Consider the following 20,472-nt stretch of genomic DNA (forward strand, 5'->3'; position numbering starts at 1 on the left):
ATGTGAGGGACGGGCCGCGTGTTCCGAGCCAAAAAACACCTAAACCCAACCGCACCCTCGAAAATTCGGAAAGGGAGAGTGTGGTGGGAGGTGTGGAAGGAGATCGAGTTGGAATGGGAGAGAGTCGGGGAAGGAGGGGAAGAGAGTGGGAAGACGGAAAGGACAGACAGAGATAAGAGATAAGAGGAGAAAGGTGAACGAGAACAAGATGGAGTGTGTGTGAGAGAGAGAGCGAGAGTGAGAGAGAGAGAGAGAGAGAGAGAGAGAGAGAGAGAGAGAGAGAGAGAGAGAGAGAGAGGGAGAGAGAGAGAGAGAGAGAGAGAGAGAGAGAGAGAGAGAGAGAGAGAGAGAGAGGAGAGAGAGAGAGAGAGAGAGAGAGAGAGAATACTGTGTGATAAGGAAGGGAAGATAGAGGACGAAGAAGGCGAGTGTATGTTGGGGGGGGTGTCCTGTGGCCAGTCACTCCCGAAATCTCTCTCCTCCCTCTATTTTTCACCACCCCGCCCCGGCCACTCGTATATCTCTCAACCACTCTCTCACACGCACTCAATCTCTCTCCTCCCCGCAGTTCTTTCCTCTCAGTCCCCTCTCAGTATCGGCTGTCCATCGGGTGTTTGTGGGCGACGGTCTCCCACTCCGGGTTTTCTGTCCCGAAGGTCCCGTCTCTTTCAGGAGCTCAGAGACTCGACAGGATGGACGAGAGCGAGACCTACGTAAACATGCGGCTCACAAGAACGGACGCACAAGCTCGTTCGAGAGGTGAGTGATGCGGAGAGAGGGAGAGAGCTTACCGCTGTGTCTGTGTGATGGGACGGTGTGGAGCGAGATTCACTCTGTGCCTGACCCCGGGAGTGTGTGATGTGACGGTATGGAGGGAGATTCACTCTGTGCCTTACCCCGGGAGTGTGTGATGTGACGGTATAGAGGGAGATTCACTCAGTGCCTTACCCCGGGAGTGTGTGATGTGACGGTATGGAGGGAGATTCACTCTGTGCCTTACCCCGGGAGTGTGTGATGGGACGGTGTGGTGGGAGTTTCACTCTGTGTCTGACCCGGGAGTGTGTGACGTGACGGTGCGGAGGAAGCCCCACCCTGATTGTCTGCCTCTGTGTTCTGTTCCCAGCTGAACCGGATGTATCGTACGTGGAACTGAATGTCACCGCCCTCTCGGCGCCCCGGGACCGGGGAGATGGAGGTCAGTTTCATCTTTGCTGGTTTGACTCTGTTTAGGAGACGTGTCCATTCTTGTCGAGAGATCTGAGAGCAACAGTACTGTTAACGCTACTGATTAGTTGCTGTAGAGTAAGTCAGAGGGAACCCATTTTATAGGCCCTGATGAGGGAGATCTGTGGAAGGGTCGGTGTGGGGGGACGTACGGTGAGGATTCAGCACCTTGAAGCGGGGACGGTGCTTGGTGTGGATGGTGCGTTCTGTGAGGGGATGTGTGGACGGAGCGCTGTGGGATGTGATGACGAGACGGTGCTGTGGGAGGGTCGGTGTGGAGGGGGCGCTCTGGGACGTACGGTGAGGATTCATCACCTTGAAGCGGGGGACAGTGTTTGGTGTGGATTGTGCCTTCGTGAGGGGAAGTGTGGACGGAGCGCTGTGGGAGGGGGCGCTGAGGAGGGGGTGCTCTTCGAGGCGTGCAGTGGTGGGCGTGCCGTGGAATTGGGTGAGGAGGGAATGCTTGGGAGTGTCGCTGAGGAAAAAAGGGACATTGAGGAGGGAGCACTGCAGGGAACAGGGAACGGAGGGAACGCCATGCGGTGTGTCGGAGTGGAGGAAGCTCAGTGGGAGGGTCGGTAAGAAGGGGACACCACTGGAGCCGTGGTGACGTGGAAGGCCTTTGATAAGGTAAAAAGAAGACACCGCTGTGGATAACTTGAACGACACTCGAACCACTTTTCACTCTCCTCTGTTCTCTCTGTCTCCCTCTCTCTCTCCTCCTCTCCCCACTCTCCCTCCCTTCATCCCCTGCCTTTTCCCCTCTCCTGTGCCCTACCACCCACCGCTTCTCTGCCCACCCTCACTAAATTCGCTCGTCTATCAACATCCCTCTGTCTCCCCATCTCTCTCTCCCGCCCCTCTGCCTTCTCCCCCTCCTCTCTCCCTCCCCATAGCTCACCCTTTTCCTCAATCTCAAGCACACTCCCCTTCCCTCCCTCGCCCCACTCTCCGAATTCCCCTCTATCACACTCCCCCTTTCTCCCTTCCTCACTCTCGCTCTCACATTCGCACTCTTTCCCACATTCTTTGCTCATTATCCAACCTCCCGGTATCTCCTCCCCTCTCTCCCTGTTCTATCCCCTTCAAACCATTTTCTGCTTCGCTCCCGCTCTGCAACCTCTTCTCTCTATCGGTCCCTTCCCCTTTTCTCCCTCTCGCTCATGCTTTCCCCTCTCACCCCCTCTCTCACAATCTCTCTCTCTCATCCTCTGCCACTCTCTCCGTCTCCGCTAACCATTCTCATTCCCCATTCTCTCTCTCCCATTTTCCCGCTCATTGCCTCTATCGCTCACTACTGTCTCCTCTTTTCCAGCCATCTCTCATCCTCTCTCCACCGTCTGCCGCCGTTCCCTCACCTTCTTTCTCTCTGCCTCTCATCCTTTCTCCTCTTTACTTAACCCACACTTTCCCTACTCGCTGTCTCTGCTCCGTCTCTCTGTCCTCACTCCTCTTTCTATTATCTTCTCACTTTTCTTCCCTCGCTCTGCGTCCCAGGTGGTCTGAGCTCCAGCTACGCAGCGGTGAACTTTCCGAACGACGAGCCCGTCATCGATGAAGATGAGGCTCCTCCCATTGCCGCGGGACCCAGCAAGCTGCCAACCAATGCTCAAGCAGGTCGGAGTTCATAATTATGACGCTATTGTGCACATGTCACTTGTTATATGCAGAAGTGTGTGTATTTTTAAATACTTCAAATTTCACTCCCTCAGCCAGTTTTTTGGCATCTCGTTCCACATAAGGACCACCATATGGGTACACAAATTTGTCACCGGTGTACCCAATTTATTTTTTTCCTCCTCTCTCACCTTCGCCGTGTGCGCTCACGTCCACGATTGTAATTGATATGCCCCTCATGGCTTTGTACACCTCTGTAAGGTCACCCGTACACTCCAAGGAGCAATGTTCCTCTACAAGTTCACTCCTAGGCTCCAAGGAATAAAGTCCTGAACTGCCCGACATCACTTCATAACTCAGTCCCTCGAGCTCGGGCAACATCCTGGTAAATCTCCCTCTGCACTCTTTCCAGCTCAGTTACATCTTTCCGACAGCAGGGCGAACCAAGACTGAGCACCGAAATCCGAGTGCCTCCTCGCCGACGTCTTGTACAACTGGGATGTGACCTCCCGACTCCGGCACTCAGTGTCCTGACTGATAAAGGCAAACGTGTCCAACACCTTCTTCACCAGCCAGTCGACCTGTGACTCCCGTCCTCCTACAGACTCCTTCATTCCTCAAAGCTCCCTGTCCTCCAGCAATCTTCACGTCGTCTGCAAACTGCAACCGGCGTATTAATTCAAGCATCCTAGTCTTTGACAGAATAGAAGAATAATCGGTCACAACAAGACCCCTGTGGAACAACACAGGACACCGTCAGCCAACATGTAAAACCTACAGCACAACACAGTTCCTTCGGCCCACAAAGTTGTGCCGAACATGTCCCTACAATAGAAATTACTAGATTTCCCGTTCGCCCTCTATTTTTCAAAGTTGCATCTACCTGTCCAGAAGTCTCTTAAATTACTCTATTTCTGTGTTGGGTATCTATCCATGTTTCTATAAAAGACCCGAGGGTGTCTTACCCTAAATGAGATACGACGTTGGGAAAATGTATGTGTGCACACATTAGTGGGAGAAATGAACGGGCGGACTATTGTTTAGAAGGAGAGAAAATTCAAAATGCGGAAGTGCAAAGGGACTTGGATACCCTGAAGGTCAGTCTCCAGTTTGAGTCGGGGGTGAAGAAGGCGAGTGCAATGTTGCCATTGATTTCTAGAGGTACAGAATACAAGAACAGGGATGTGATGTTGAGGCACTCGGAGACCACACTTGGAGTATTCTCTGCGGTTTGGGGCTCCTTATGGATGTGCTGACATTGCAGAGGTTTCAGGGAAGATTCACCAGAATGGTTCCAGGAATGAGAGGGTTACTGTATGAGGAACATCTGGAGCTTTTGGACTGTATTCCCTGGAGTTCAGGAGAATGAGGAGGGGGTTATCTCACAGAAACTTTCCGATTGTTAAAAGGCCTGAACAGATTTGATATAGTAAGTTATTTCCCATGATAGGGGAGTCTTGGACAAGAGGTCACGACTTCAGGATTGAAGATGGTCCATTTAGAACAGAGATGCAGCTAAATTACGAGTTAGTCAGAGACTGGTAAAGCTGTGGAATGTGTTGCCACAAGCGGCTGTGGAGGCCAAATCAGTTGGTGCATTTAAGGCAGAGATCGATAGTTTCCTGATTAGCCGGGATATCGAAGGGTATTTGCAGTATGCAGGGGGAGTGGGGATGACGGAAGAATTGGTTCAGCCCATGATTAAATGGCGGGGCAGAATTGAATAACCGAATGGCCTACTTCTGCTACCATATCTTATGCTCTCATGGTCTTGTGGTTTCTCCACAGCTGCGCATGAACAGCAGCCGAAAGTGAAGATCGGAAATGTACCGTTCCGTCAGATCTGCCTACTCTGCCTAGTTATAGGCGTCTTCCTCGTGATAGTGGCCGGTCTCTCGATCCATGGTGAGTGGAATGGTCTCCCGGTGGAGTCAGACCATAAATAAAGAGAGTGGAATGAATTGTTAACCGTGATAAAATCACGGCATTTACCGTAACAAAATCAAGACTCGTCCTGAAACGCCATTCACTATAACATCAACAACGCTGTCAGGGTCATGACGTTCAACGAGACACAAATACACTCCTAACCGCGACACTGACAGGACCATCGCCGTCACACACACACACACACACATGGCTGTTACACTGACCGCAACGTGCCCCTCGCTGTAACATCGACGTGCCCCTGACCGTGTCACTGATAAATTCCTCAAGCGACACCGAAACACACCTCACCGTTACACCGACACGCTCTTCACCGTGACACTGAGACACCGTGACACCTTCACGCTCCTCAGCATGATCCGCTCCGCACCGCATCGTGAAAAAGACTCAGAGACAGTATCGCTCATCAGCATAAAAACCGATGCACCGCTCGCTCAGGCAATTCCCCACACCTCACCCTGACACAGGCAAACCCCATAACATGATACCGACACCTAAATTCACAATGACACCGACATAGTACACTCTGTGACACGGACACACACCTCAGCGTGACCCTCTCACACCCACCGTGGCCATGACATGTCTCTCACCGTGACACAGACATGCCCCGCTCTGTGAGACAAGCACACCCCACACCATGACACAGATACTCCACCCACGGTGACACCACAAGCCCCCCACACAGACATTTTCCTCGACTTAACATCGAGATACACTTCATTGTGATCCGGCACACCTCTCGCCGGGGCACAGAATCTCCTCACAGTTTCCTCACACGCCCCTCACAGCAAATCGGACATGTCCAGCATGATACTGACGCAGACCCCCATTGTAACATTAACATCTTCACCGGGACATTGATATACACCCTAGTGTGACACAGACACGTCCCTCACAGCAAATCGGACATGTCCAGCATGATACTGATGCAGACCCCCATTGTAACATCAACAACATCTTCATCGGGACATTGATATACACCATAGTGTGACACAGACAGGCCCCTCACAGCAAATCGGACATGTCCAGCATGATACTGACGCAGACCCCCATTGTAACATCAACATCTTCACCGGGACATTGATATACACCCTAGTGTGACACAGACACGCCCCTCAAGGTGGCGCCGACGCCTCTCACTGTGCCATCAGCACCTCCTTCACTGTGACACCCTTCACCGTGACACTGACACAACAAAATAATAATGGTGCATAGTTCCCTGATGGTGGAAGCTCATGTGCATAGGGTGGTGAAGAAAGCTTTTGGTATGCTGGCCTTTAAAAATCAGAGCATTCAGTATAGGAGTTGGGCTGTAATGTTAAAATTGTACAAGTCATTGGTGAGGCCAAATTTGGAGTATTGTGTACTGTTCTGGTCACCGAATTATAGGAAATATGTCCACAAAATAGAGAGAGTATAGAGAAGATTTACTAGATTGTTACCTGGGTTTCAGCACCTGAGTTACAGGGAAAGGCTGAACAAGTTAGGTCTTCATTCTTTGGAGCGTATAAGGTTGAGGGGGGACTTGATAGAGGTATTTAAAATTATGAGGGGGATAGACAGAGTTGACGTGGATAGTTTTTTCTTTCCATTGAGAGTAGGGGAGTTTCAAACAAGAGGACATGAGTTGAGACTTAGGGGGCAAAAGTTAAGGGGTAACACGAGAAATATTTTTTTTTTTACTCAGCGACTGGTTGCTGTGTGGAATGAGCTTCCAGTAGAAGTGGTAGAGGCAGGTTCGGGATTGTCATTTAAAGTAAAATTGGATAGGTATGTGGACAGGAAAGGAATGGAGGGTTATGGGCTGAGTGCAGTGCGGTGGAAATAGGTGTGAGTAAGCGTTGGGAACGGACTAGAAGGGCCGAGATAGCCTGTTTCCGTGCTGTAATTGTTATATTATTACATGGTTATAATCTCCGTGACCCGTTCGGTAGCGTGACGCTGACTCACGTGTCAATGCAAACGCTAAACTTCCTTTACCATCTCTCTCAGTATCACAGATTCGTCAGTCTAAGGAAAGCTACCACCGAAACTACCATGAGTTAAACTCAACCCTTCAATCCAAGCTTTCTACGCTCAACTCTAATCTGACCGACCTTAAACAAATGCACAGCGATCTCCGTCACCAGTTCTGTGAATTGTTGACCAGCAGAAGAGGTGAGGCATCATCTCCAACTTTCACCCACTCCTCATCACTGGGCGGGCATGGAGAGAGGAAGCGTCACTCTGTGCTTGACATCGGGAGTGTGTGAAAAGATGGTATGGAGGGTGATTCACTCTGTGTCTGACAGCCGGAGTGTGTGATGGGGCCGTGGAGAGAGAGATTCACATTGTCCCTGATCAAGCTGTGTGTGATTGGACTTTGTAGAGGATCTAAATTCTGTTGCCTGACACCGGGAGTTTGTGAGGGGCGGTGTTGAGGGAGCTTTCTTCTGTGTATGACCCCGGGAGTGTGTGAGGGGCGGTGTTGAGGGAGATTTCCTCTGTGTCTGACCCCGAGCGTGTGTGAGGGGCGGTGTGCAAGGAGTAGCACTCAGAATCTGACCCCGGAAGAGTGTGACAGGGCGGTGTGCAGGAAACTTCACTTCACGTCTGACCGCTGGAATGAGTGTCTGTGTCTGACTACGAGAGTGTTTGATGGGATATTGCAGATCGAAGCTTCACTCCACGTCTGACCCCGGGCGTTTATAAAAGGCAGTGTGCACGGAGCTTCATTCCACGTCTGACCCGGGGCGTTTATAAAAGGCAGTGTGCACGGAGCTTCACTCCACGTCTGACCCCGGGCGTTTATAAAAGGCAGTGTCCACGGAGCTTCTCTCCACGTCGGACCCTGAGCGTTTATAAAAGGCAGTGTGCACGGAGCTTCACTCCACGTCTGACGCCTGGAGTGTGTGATGGGTCCGTGGAGAGAGAGATTCAATCTGCGTCTGGCCGTGTTATGTGTGATCGGACGGTGCAGGGATCTTAAATCTGTGTTTCACCCCGTGTATGTATGATGCGACTCTGTGTTTGACACAGTGTGCGTGTGATGAGAAGCTATGGCGGGAATGGGGGTGGGTGAGAGTTTGGGGTCGTGTGTGTGTCTGACACATGGAACGGTGACGCATGCCTGGAGAGGAGAAATGACAGAGGTATACAAGATATTAAGTGGAGTAGATAGAGTGGGTAGCCAGCGCCTCATCCCCAGGGCACCACTGCTCAACACAAGAGGATATGGCTTTAAGGTAAGGGGTGGAATGTTCAAGGGGGATATTAGAGGAAGGTTTTTCACTCAGAGAGCTGTTGGTGCGTGGAATGCACTGCCTGAGTCAGTGGTGGAGACAGATACACTAATGGAATTTAAGAGACTATCAGACAGGTACATGGAGGAAATTATGGTGGGGGGGGGTGTTATATGAGAGGCAGGGTATAAGTGTCGGCACAACATTGTGGGCCACAGGGCCTGTACTGTGCTGTATTATTCTATGTTCTATTCATTCAGTGTCTTGACCCCAGGAGTGTGTGATGGATGGTGTGGAGGGAACCTCACTGTATCTGATCCTTGTTAATTTACGATGGGACGTTGCGGAGGGATATTCACTCTGTGCCTGACTTCAGTGTGCGTGATGGGACTGCGTGGAGGGAATTTCACTCTGTGTGTGATCCTCGGTGTGTGTGATGGGGAAGTGTGAAGGGAGATTCACTCTTTGTGTCACTGTTCGTTGTCCCTGATTTTCAGAGCAAACGTGTTCCAAGAACTGGGTCACAAATAAAGACCGTAGTTATTACGTATCCACGATAGAAACATCTTTCCAAAAAGCGATTCAAGAATGTTCAAACCGTCATTCAAGGCTGCTGGAAATCAATTCAAGGGATGAAGCGGTATGTGTCACAGCACCAGAAGATCCCACAGTAACACAGGAATCATCACACGCTCCCGGGTTCAGACACAGAGTGAATCCCCCTCCCAACCGTCACATCGCACACTCCCCGAGTCAAACACAAAGTGAATCTCCCTCCGCACGACCCCATCACAAACTCCATGGGGCAGGCACTGAATGTATCTCACTCCACACCGTCCCATTACACACTCCGGGATCAAACAAAGAGTGAATCTCCCTCCACACCCGCCCATCACGCACTCCCGGGGTCAGACACAAAGATAAATACTGGCATACGCTCCCAGCACGCACTCACGGGATCAGACACAGAATGAATCTCCCTCCACACCGTCCGGTTACACACTCCCGTGGTCAGACACAGAGTGAATCTCCCTCCACACCGCCCCATCACAGTATCCTATTATAATCAATAGAGGGAAGATACGTAGATAGTTTTCAATTCTTGGCAATAATGAAGTAAATTTAATTTCCCAGCTCTTTGTATTCCACAATCTTCTGGAGAACAACCTTGTTTACTGGATTGAAAAATGCGAAAACGGGTGAGATTGTCACTAATCTGTGGGGTGAAGATTGGTTATTGACATAGTCCTGACGGAAGAAAATGGGATTAGTTTACGGACTGAAGTAGTTTCGTGGTAAAAGGGAGAGGCATTGTGATTTGCTTGTAGACTGTACGTGGGCAGGGGGGTAGGGTGGTACAATGGGAACATTTTGGGGCCGACAAGTGTCTGTCGGGGAAGGACAGGGCAGTGGGAATATTTCGGAAACTGGCAGGGGGCAGTGGGGAGAGATCAGTACACAGGGATTATTCTGGTACTGACGCATGTGGGTGAGGACAGCGCGGTGCAGTGGGATCATTTTGGAGATAGTCGCCGGGCTGTGAGGAGAGGGATCAACAGTGGGATTAGTTTGGTGAATGACACGGATCTGAGGGGCGAGAGTAGGACAACTGGATTAGTTTGGAGACAGATACAGGGCGGTGGCACTCAGTGGGTTAACGGAATTAGTTTGCGAATAGAGGCAATGATGTAGGAGAGAGGGTGCCAGTGGTATTAGGCGATGGGGAGAGCGCGGTGTAGTGGGATATGTCGGGAGACAGACACGAAGCTCTGGGTAGAGGAAGGGACAACGAGATGAACCTGGAGCCACACAGGGCTGAGGGAAGAGTGTGGAACAGTGGGATTCATTTCCGGACAGACATAGGTCTGTGGGGAAACGGTGGGACAGTGGGGCTTGTTCGGGGACTGAAACAGATAAGAGTGGGGAGGGTGGACCTGTTCGATTCATATGGGGACTGAAAGGGGACTGTGGCAGGGAAGCGGATCGGTGGGAATAGTTTGGGGGATACGGGGCTGTGGGGAGTCATTGGGTCAGTACGATTAGTTTGGGGATTGACACAGGACTGTGGGAAGACATTGGGACCGTGGTGTTTATCTGGGTACTGACACGGGGCCGTGGGGAGAGAATGTTTGAGTGGGATGAGTTTGGGGTCTGAAAGGGGACTGTGGCGGGGAAGCGGTTCGGTGGGATTAGTTTGGGGGATACGGGGCTGTGGGGAGACATTGGGTCAGTACGATTAGTTTGGGAACTGATACAGGATTGTGGGGAGACGTTGGGACCGTGGTATTTTTCTGGGTACCGGCACGGGACTGTGGGGAGAGAGTGGTTGAGTGGGATGAGTTTGGGGACTGAAAGGGGACTGTAGTGAGAAAGCGGTTCGGTGGGATCAGTTTGGGGGATACGGGGCCCCAAAATGTACCCATTGTACCACCGTAATGGGGAGCCATTGGGTCAGTACGATTAGTTAAGGAATTTACGCAGGATTGTGGGGAGACATTGGGACCGTGGTGTCTGCCTGAGTACTGGCACTGGACTGTGGGGAGAGAATGGTTGATTGGGATGAGTTTGGGGACTGAAAGGGGACAGTGGTGGGAAAGCGATTCGGTGGGATCAGTTTGGGGGATACGGGGCTGTGGGGAGACATTGGGTCAGTACGACTAGTTTGGGGACTGACACAGGACTGTGGGGAGACATTGGGACCGTGGTATTTGCCTGGGTACTGACACGGGGCAGTGGGGGGAGAGTGGTTCAATGGGATGAGTTTGGGGACTCACACAGGCAATTAGGAGGGATCGAATTCATGGGATTAGCTTGGGGACGGACTCCGCTCGGGTCCTCCACTGAAGCTGTTTTGTCTCTGTTGAAATTTATTAACCTCCTGGATAGGAATGTGGGCCGGAATCTCCTGTACAAGGCGTCCCCGGGAACGCCCGAATGCATTCAGTGCGGAACGAGTAACACTTGTGATGGTGATCGGAATTTCATCTGCGAGAGGTCGGCACCTTTGTACCCGGATATTCCTGAAAAGATCCAGGGTCTCTGCCAACAGCCAGTGGAGTCAACATGAATCAAGTGACTACCCCCATTTTCTCCTCCTTCTGTCCCCTTCACTCTCCCTCCTAAATCCTTTCAAATTCGCTCCCCACCCTCTCTGTCCCTCCCTCCTACTCCATCTCCTCCTTTTGTCGCCATCATATTATCCCCAGCAGGCACCGACAAACCCCTCTCGCCGTCTATCCCCTTCGTTCTCGCAACTGCCCCCGTACCGCTCTTCCTAGTTCCATCTACCTTCCTCTCTACCCCTCAGATCCCCTTATTCCTTCGAACATTCTCCGCCTGCACCTTCTGTGCTCCCTCTGCACTCCTCTTACACCCCTCTCCCCTTCCCTCCTCAGGAACTCTCTACCTCCACTCCCCGTTCTCTCTATACCCTCCGTCTCCCTGATCTCTCTCTCTCTCTCTTTCTTCTTTCCACTCACTCTCACCTCAATCCTGTGCCGTCTGGTTCTCGACAACACAATCCCTGGGTGAAAGTCTTTGCGCATTCCCACTGTCTGTGCCCCTCCCGGGTTTATGGAACTCTGTGAAGGTTATAACTACGCTCCAGGGAATAAAGTCCTAACCTTCCCTCCCTCCCACCATAAATCAGTCCTTCGAGTTTCGGCAATATCCCCGTAGAACTCCCTGTACAATATATCCAGTTCACTGACATTTTTCCTAAAGCAGGGCAGCCTCACCGACGTCTTGTACCACGGGAACGTGACCTCCCGACTCCTGTACTCAGTGTGACTGGTAAAGATCAGCGTGCCAAGTGCCCTGTCCACCCTATCGGATGTTTTCCATCGGAATCGCTATTTCAATTATCTGAAGCTTATAACCCCTGGAATTTGTTCTTTTGAAGCATCATACGGAGCAAAGATGTACAATTAATGTAAATTTGATATATTAATAAACACCGCAGAAATGTCGACTTCTTGCTGATGCACTGAAAGATGAGATGTGGCAGGGGAAGAAGCGGTTCCTGAATCGCTGTGTGTGGGTGTTCTGTCTCCCGGAGCTGTCAAATACTCCTCCAGTAATACCACGTCCAATCCCGTTATCATTCCTGTGAACCCTCTCCAATTTCTCACATCCCCTGTGAGATAAGCGATCGAGACCTGCCCACAAAACTCCAAACCGTGCCTCACCAGTGACGTATTGAGCCGGAGAATGACGTCCTTGCGTTTACGTCCCAGCCCTCTCGAACTGAATGCTGTCATCGCATTTGCTTCCTCACCACCGGCTCAAGCTGCAGGTTAAACTTCTGGGAAAGCTGTACGAAGTCTCCCAAATCCCTCCGCACCGCAGATTGTTTTTAACCCTTAAACACTGTGCCGGTCATGTTTGACCCGTTTTGACAATTGACAACAGTAAAAGCACCCTGAAGGTTTATACTTTTGTATAGGTGCTACAAATGTTTGTACATTGAGGCTGCTCCGGGTCGGATTTGACCCTTATCTATTGAAATGGATTTTAGATCTCTGGAAAATTAATTAAATATTCATCACCCATTTATTAACGTCAGATAGGCTATTTATACATACGAAATAGATCTGCGGTTCAAACTTTATATAGACGCATATTATGAGGGGATTCTTGGGCCGGTTCAAAATTGCCCCAGACCATTCTGTGAAGGTATTGAATATGAACATGTTGCCTGGGTTAAAAAAAAATATCCCTCCCTTTAGAAAATATTCTACGATTTTATTTTTTTTTTGTTGAATGACCATACGATTCCCGGCACTGTATTCATTCTGCCACGTCTATTTTCATTCTCCTAATCTGTCTGAGCCCTTCTGCAGCCACACAGCCCCACCCCCAGGCTTCTTCAGCACATCCTGCCACTCGGTAACGTGGTAACTCTTCTGCCGAGCGAACACTGGGGGCAGCACAGACTCCTGCCTGGTGGCCACGCCACACCGCTTCTACCGTGTGCAGCTCCTTCACTTCATCTGCCAGCGAGCAACTCTCTCAGTTTACACAACAACTTGAGTTGAAATAATGTCTCAGCGGCAATTCCTGGCATAAAAGAGGTCATAAAACTAGAGTTACAGGGGGGTGAAAACCGTAATGCCATCACAGATAGAAGAAAGTTTGTTGGAACAGATGTAGTTAAGGACTCAGACGAAGTCAGGAAGTAAAAAGTTGAGCCTGCTGGGCTCACGTTCTGAGCTGCCTACGTTTCAATGCAGTAAGTATTGCACGAAAAGCAGATGAGCTCAGTGCGGGGGGTCAAAGTCTGGAAGTATGGCATTGTAGCTAGTAGTGAGACTTTGTTGCAGGAGAGGTAGGACCGTTAGCTTAATATTCTGGAATTCGGCTGTTTTAGTCGTGCTAATGCGCAAACAATGCAAACATGAGGGGCGGCTTTGCGTCAGGGAAAATGTCACGGCGGTACTCAGTCAGGACAGAATGGGGAACCCGTCCCGGTGAAGATTTTTGGGAGGAACTGAGGGTTAAGAAAGGTATGAACTCGATCATGGGGCCATATTATCAATCACCTAATAGTCCCGGGGATTCAGAGGAACAAACCTGTAGCGAAACATTAGGTTGTGATATCGGGTGATTTTAACAGGTATTATCTGTGAGCTCCGTTCCGTGAAAGGACCAGTGGGGTAGCTTCTCAAATGTTTTCAAGAAAGTTTCCTTAATCGTAGGTAGATAATTCGAAACAGAGAGTGCAATACTGGATCTCCTCCTGCGGAATGGAACAAGGCAGGTGACAAAAGTTTGTGCAGGTGACAAATTTGCATCACGTAATGATATTGCCATAAGATTCAAGGTGATTATGGAAAAGGGTATTTATGACATCGGGTTTAGTTCTAAATTGAATGAAGGCTGACATTTTTTGGAGGCAGGAATGATCTGGCAAGTGTGGATTCGGCCAGGCTGTTTTCTGGCAAAGATGAACCTTGTAAGTTGGAGTCCAAGCGCTGTTTCATAAGAATACTGGGAGGTGTCGGATCACAACCAACAGTGCTGGAAATGGATTTCCTACGGTTGAGCACTGAGTGCTCAGCACGAAATCTTGAATTACAAACTTTGAGGAAGGATTGTGACAGACAGAAATTGGCAGTCCCAGTCTTAAAGTGAAAGTGACAGCGAAGCGCACTCCAAATGAGACCACAGCAGAACCTTAAAATTAAATCCTTGCCCGGGAAATGAATGCGAACCTTTTATTAGCCTTCCTCACCACCGAGTCCTTGAACAATCCAGCCTGTTGGTGGCAAAGGTTTTCAGTGCCCTACCAGGTACACATTCGGAACCCCATGATCTGCGAAGGTTCACCCACCTGAGGGATGATTCTTACATCGGACTTCAAGACGGAGGTTACAGAAGAGAAGGGGGCGAGCAGAGCCGAACCTGGTGCCCCTCTCGAACGTCTTTTTCAACAGCAACGTGACTTCTCAACCTGAATACTTACTCAACTACAACCTTCTTCGTCTCCGATATCTCCTCTCTCTCCGACATCCGAACAGTTTTATGTTACCCCATCCATCCGCTAAAACCTACCCCGACTCCGTGAGTCCCCCTTACTGTGCACCACTACCCATTTCAGTTGTTCCTACTTCTCCTGCTATTCCTCACCTCCGTCTCGGTCAATCTCTCCCTCTCCCCCCACTCTCGGTTGGTCTCAGGACAGATCCATGGAAATGCTGACACCCGGCAACACAGGAACCTAAAATCAGACCATGAGATATAGGAGCAGAATTAGGCCATCGAGTCTGCTGCGCCATTTCATCATGTCTGATCCAGGTCCCCCTCAGCCCCAATCTCCTGCCTTTTCACCATATTCCTTCATGGTCTGAGTAATCAACAATATGTCCAACTCTGACTTCAATATATCTAAAGTCAGACTCCACAGCCGCTTGTGTTACCTGTTCTACAGATTTACCATACTGTGAGGAAATAAATTCCTCCTGTGATGGGATCTTATGTTTCATTCGCGATTTACTGTGCCTTTAAGGAGAGAGAGAGAGAAGAGAGAGAGAGAGAGAGAGGGAGAGAGAGAGGAGAGAGAGAGGAGAGAGAGAGAGAGAGAGAGAGAGAGAGAGAGAGAGAGAGAGAGAGAAGAGAGAGAGAGAGAGAGAGAGAGAGAGAGAGAGAGAGAGAGAGAGAGAGAGAGAGAGAGAGAGAGAGAGAGAGAGAGAGAGAATGCAGTGTTACGAAAAGCAGCTGCTGCCCGAGTTGCTGTGGAGAGAGAGGAGGAGTTACATGATGGACAGCTGATGTTCAGCGTGTGTAAGGTCGACTGTCTTTCTCGCAGACAAACAGAAGAGACTCACAGAGGCTGGTGACGAAGGAGTCACTGGATGAACTCTTCGAGTGCACACGAGGGTGGTTTGAGGATCGATCAAGTGAGATTGATCAGAGGCTGTCACAGTGAGTGCAAGGGTGACGTTGTGCAAACTACCGGTGTGTTCAACCCTTGCCTGGGTTAGTAGATTTTCCACTTGAAGACGGTACCCTTAGGGGAGTCACATTTGACTAACTTGAAGAATTCAGAGGAGAACGGCAAGACCGACGACCCCTGTTTATTCAGATTACAAATACCTCTCTCTCAGCTCAGTTCTGTGGTTTGAACTGATCTTTCTTACAGACCATCCTCAGACTGTAACTCTTGCCAGCCGAACTTGAATGAGTTTGGGAACTTTATTCTATTCGCCTATATCAGCATAACTCTGCTAACTTTCGATTTACCTGGTTTAAGATGCTATATTAAGTGGTTACTGATTGAATAATGTTTGCTAACAGCACAACCAGACACCAGGTCTGTTCTATTGCTACTGATGGTTTTATCACACACATTTACGTGTACCTAACTCTCCCAATCTCCGTTCTGAAAGGACCGACCTCCATTCCGATGTGGGTCCGCTGGTATTGACTGTCCCGCCACCGGGAACCTTCTCTCCACATCTACTTATCGATGCCTTTAAACATTCGATCTTTTCCAACAACAACATCCGTCCCCCTCATTCTTCTGAGATCCAGCCATCAAAGGCATTACTTGTTTGACTATTTTGCCTTAACTTTGTGTAATGTTCAATTCAATGGGCATTGCAAACCCGCTGACACCCCTACACGCACCATACAGTGTCACAGGGCAAGAATAATCTCGAACAGTTCACAAAATGCCTGCCTCTAGCATAAAGTTACAAGAATACTGGTGAAAAGTTTAAGGAGCATTGGTTCTGAAATTCTCTCTGAATGAAACAACCTTCAGATATCTAACAACTCCAAATCACTAAATCTGTTCTCATCCTCAGATTAGTGTGTGAGGACATATTTGCCGACACCACCCTAAATCTGCGTAATCCCAAAAATCAGTGCTCTCTCCATACACGCTGACTCCCCAACATGCATAATAAATTATCTCAGAGCGGGAATCATTTCAAATCGATCAGAAATGACTGCTTCGACATTAAAATCAACACGCATCGCGAAATGCATCTGGAATTCCAGATCGTTTGACACACACTGAACTGTGTGTAACCCGTGCACCTCCATATTAGACAACAGACGCCTAAATCTGCGCACATTCCCAAGTCCGTATTCAACCACAAATCTGTGCCATGACCGAGTAAGAGCTCGCCCTAAATCCATATGCACCCCAATCCTGACGACAAACCCACATGCACACTGGATTATCCGAAATCACGAGTCAGGACAAACAGTTCACAAAATAGCTTCACGTTCAAAAATCTAAAACAAACTTCCAAGTTCTATTATTCAAGTATCTATAAGTGAAACAACCTTGTAATTCGTCACGCCCCCTCAATCCACCGACACACACAAAACCGTGTGTACCCAAATTCGCCGCGCACATGTCAAAATCTCTGAGAACCCCCAAATCCGAGTCCGCCCCTATATGTACAACTGTTTATCCTAGAGAGAGAAACATTTCAAATATTTCACAAGATAGCTTAATCCACTTTAAAAAATAGCAAGAACAAGGCTAAACGTTAAAGTGCATTATTTATCCGAGTATCTGTAAAAGAAACAATTTGAATTTTGGTATTATACCCAATTCCTCCGACAACCAAAATCCACGTGCACTCCTAAATCCGTATTCACACCCAAATGGGTGCGCACTCCGAACCTGTCAACACCTCCCACTTACAGATTATCCGAGAGGAGAAATAATTTTAAATAGTTCAGAAAGTAGCAACTTCCAACATAAAAATCACATCAAGAGCAGAGTAGAAAACTGGAAGTGTATTTATTAATAAAGTACCTATCAATGAAACAACCGTGAGATTTGTCAGGACCCCAAATCCGGGAGCATCTAAGATCGTGTACATCACCAAACCTGCTGATACTCACGTGTACACATTTGATTTTCCCAAAGGAAGAGTCACCTTAAAGAAATCGCGAGGACATAGTGCAGCTATTATTAAAGAGACTAGAACTTTGAGATTCACCACAACCCCAAATCGACCGACACTAACAAATTCTGGAGCACCCATACGCGCCGACACGCACCTAAATCTGTCCTCATCACCAATCGTCAGGCACCCCCGTGTGCACACCAAATCCATACTGACGTCCACACATATTGGTTCCTAATCTTTCTGATTGGTGCTTTCCCAATCAGAAAGCACCATCAGATACGTATGTGGTTCCAAATTCACCCATCACTGTGCACACGTACTCGCCGAAACTCTCCTAAAGAGACCAAATCTGTGTGTACCCGCAAATCCGCTGATTTCACTAAATCCGTTCGCATCGCAAATCGGTTGCCGCCCATATATGCCGAAGCAGCCCTAAATCTGCGCAAACCCAAAATCGGTGCGCACCCCAAACCCTCTAACACCCGAGATTATCACAGACAAGCAACATTTCAATCAATTCAGAGAATGACCGTCTCGAGGTTAGCAAGCCATATGTGCGCCAAAATCCTTTTGCAGATCGGCGACACACCCAAAGCAGCGTGTCAACCCAAATCCGTGTGCAGCCCCGTATTCAGGACTACACCCCTAACTGATCACTAAAATCCGTCCGCACCCCTACATCTGCGCACATCCTCAAATACGAGAGCACCCCACAGGCATATTAGATGACCCAGACAGATAATCATTGCAAACACAAAATGGCTGCCTGGTAAAAACCACCACGTATCCCAAAGTCACCAAATCGATATGCACTCACAAAAACGTGGAGACTACGACCCTAAATTTGCGATCCCTAAAAAGGTGCGCACCCTTATATCAGAGCACTCCCCTAAAACAGTTTGCAACCCTTTATTAGAGAACGCTCCTAAATCCATGCATAACCCCAGATCCATATGAACCAGAAGACCGTGTGCAACCCACATTCGACGACAAAAAATAAAATTGCGCAATCGCAAGTTCAGTGCGCACCCTAAACCCGCGGACTCCGCCACTTGTACATCAGATTTTCCGGGGGCAACAATCAATAAAAAACAATTGAGAAAATGGCAGCCTTGACATTAATAATCCGCACGCAAATTTTGATCCGTCAACTCACCATGATCGAAAAGGCATCCCAAATCAACGAACATCACCAGATCCATGTTCATCGTCAAATTGGTGCGCATCACCAAATCAATGCGCAGCCCAAACACACTGAAACCCCCGCATTCATTTGTGCGGCTCGTAGCACACAGATTTTGACATCTTGTGAATGTCTGAAATTTTTCTTTTAAGATAATCTAATTAGCGGGTGTGTGTCCACGGTTTTGAAGTTTTGGGGATGCATTTGCATTTGGAGATGCACACGGATTTCTCACGTATTTGGCGTGTCTGCGGTTTGGAGGTGTGCCGAATCTCAAAGTTGTTTCATTTCATTTCATTTCATTTCATAATGAATTTAATTTTAAAAATGACATGAAGTATTTTAAATGATAATTCCTCTGGGATAATCTAATGTGCAAGTGGGTTTCTCCGTGGGTATGATTTTCACATGAATTTTAGGGTGCCCTCCTAGTTGATGTGGTCCCCATATTTGAGGTGTACATGGATTTGGGATTGTGTACATGTAAACACGGATTTGGGGTGAGATAAAGATTTGGGTGTGTTGGCGGATCTGAAGTTGTACATGAATTTTGGGCTGTGTGCGGATTTTAATGTCGAGGAATGAATTCTAGAAATGACTATAAACTGCATGTCAGGATGTTCGCGGTTTTGGGGTGCGCACTGAAATGGGTCGTGCAGATATTGGGCAGTGTCGGAGAATAAGGGGTGCACACTGCTATGGTGTGAACTTGGATTTGGGAATGCGCACGGATTTAAAATTGAATCCTCAAATATATGGGGCGAGCGCTGATTTTCGGTGTGCGTAGCTTTAGGGTTTGGCGGCAAATATGCACAAGGATTTGGGGCTCCCCCCCCCCCCCATTTAGGGGTCTGTAGTCAATTACGGGGACGTAATTAGATGTTGTCATGTTCGTATATTCCGGGGGCTGTTTGTTTACCAATCAACAGTTGCAATCATATTTTCGGGTGGTGCGAATTTTAAATATTGAAACAGCCATTTTCTGAACTGTTGGACATGAATTCTGCTTTGGAATTATCTATTATATATGTGGTGTGTCAGTGCGTTTGGAGTGCGCACTGATTTGGTGATATGCACATGTTTTGTGGATTCTCGGCGGGCAGTTTTGATTTATCGATGCAAAGCCTCTGCTAAACTAAATTCCGATAATCCGGAGCGCTGGACAACTTTACAAACTATTGGTCTAATTCTTAATCTATACTGTAACATATTTTAAATGTACATTTAAAGGTAAATTTAGAAATTGCTGCAATTTAAGAAATGCGAAAAAAGAACCGCCGGTGAGATTTAAGGAAGAACCTTATACATCACTCGAAATTTAGTCTCAAACATGGCCGTGCACACGTATTTGGGGATACACATAGATTTGGGTGTGTTGGCGGATCAAGATTTGCACACGGATGTGTTGAGTGCGGATTGTTAACGTCGAGGCTGTCATTTTCTCAACTGTTTCGAATGCATCTTGCTCGGAAAAATCTCATGGGCATGTGGGAGTGTCAGCGGGTTTAGGGTGCGGGCTGTACTGGATATTGGGTATTGCGTGTCAGAGAAAATGGGTTGCACAGGGTCTCAGGGTGCACATGGATGCACACGGATTTTGGGGTTTGTTCTTGTTATGGGGATGCGCTCGTATTTGGGGATAACATATTTGGCCCTCCCCGTGCATAGAATTCAACTGGAGAGTTAACCATCTCCTTGAGTTGGCTGAATGCGATTAACTGGATCAAAGGTATATACAGTCTTGTATGCTGTACATTACTGCCCCATATAACTGACTACCTAACAAAACGGGGAGTGGGGAGGTTGATTAATCCAAATGCTGTAACTGGGAGCTCATAAGGATTTGGTTTGAGCTGTGTGTGTGTCGGCGGATTTGGTGATGAAAGTTTACTCTCACCTAGACCCA

General features: G+C 48.6%; 1 protein-coding gene across 1 annotated transcript in view; it reads left to right on the top strand.

Moving 5' to 3' along the window:
* The first annotated feature begins 692 nt into the window (after positions 1–692).
* LOC140719875 (uncharacterized) overlaps positions 693–20,472 on the top strand; it is a 70,033-nt gene continuing 50,253 nt past the window's right edge. Inside the window, exons 1-4 of the mRNA XM_073034801.1 lie at positions 693–759; positions 1,124–1,195; positions 2,722–2,841; positions 4,630–4,746. Of these exons, the coding sequence (XP_072890902.1) occupies positions 693–759; positions 1,124–1,195; positions 2,722–2,841; positions 4,630–4,746 (376 nt within the window). The remainder of the gene's footprint in view (positions 760–1,123; positions 1,196–2,721; positions 2,842–4,629; positions 4,747–20,472) is intronic.

The sequence above is a fragment of the Hemitrygon akajei genome, unplaced genomic scaffold, assembly GCF_048418815.1.
Source record: "Hemitrygon akajei unplaced genomic scaffold, sHemAka1.3 Scf000033, whole genome shotgun sequence".
Lineage (NCBI taxonomy): Eukaryota > Metazoa > Chordata > Chondrichthyes > Myliobatiformes > Dasyatidae > Hemitrygon > Hemitrygon akajei.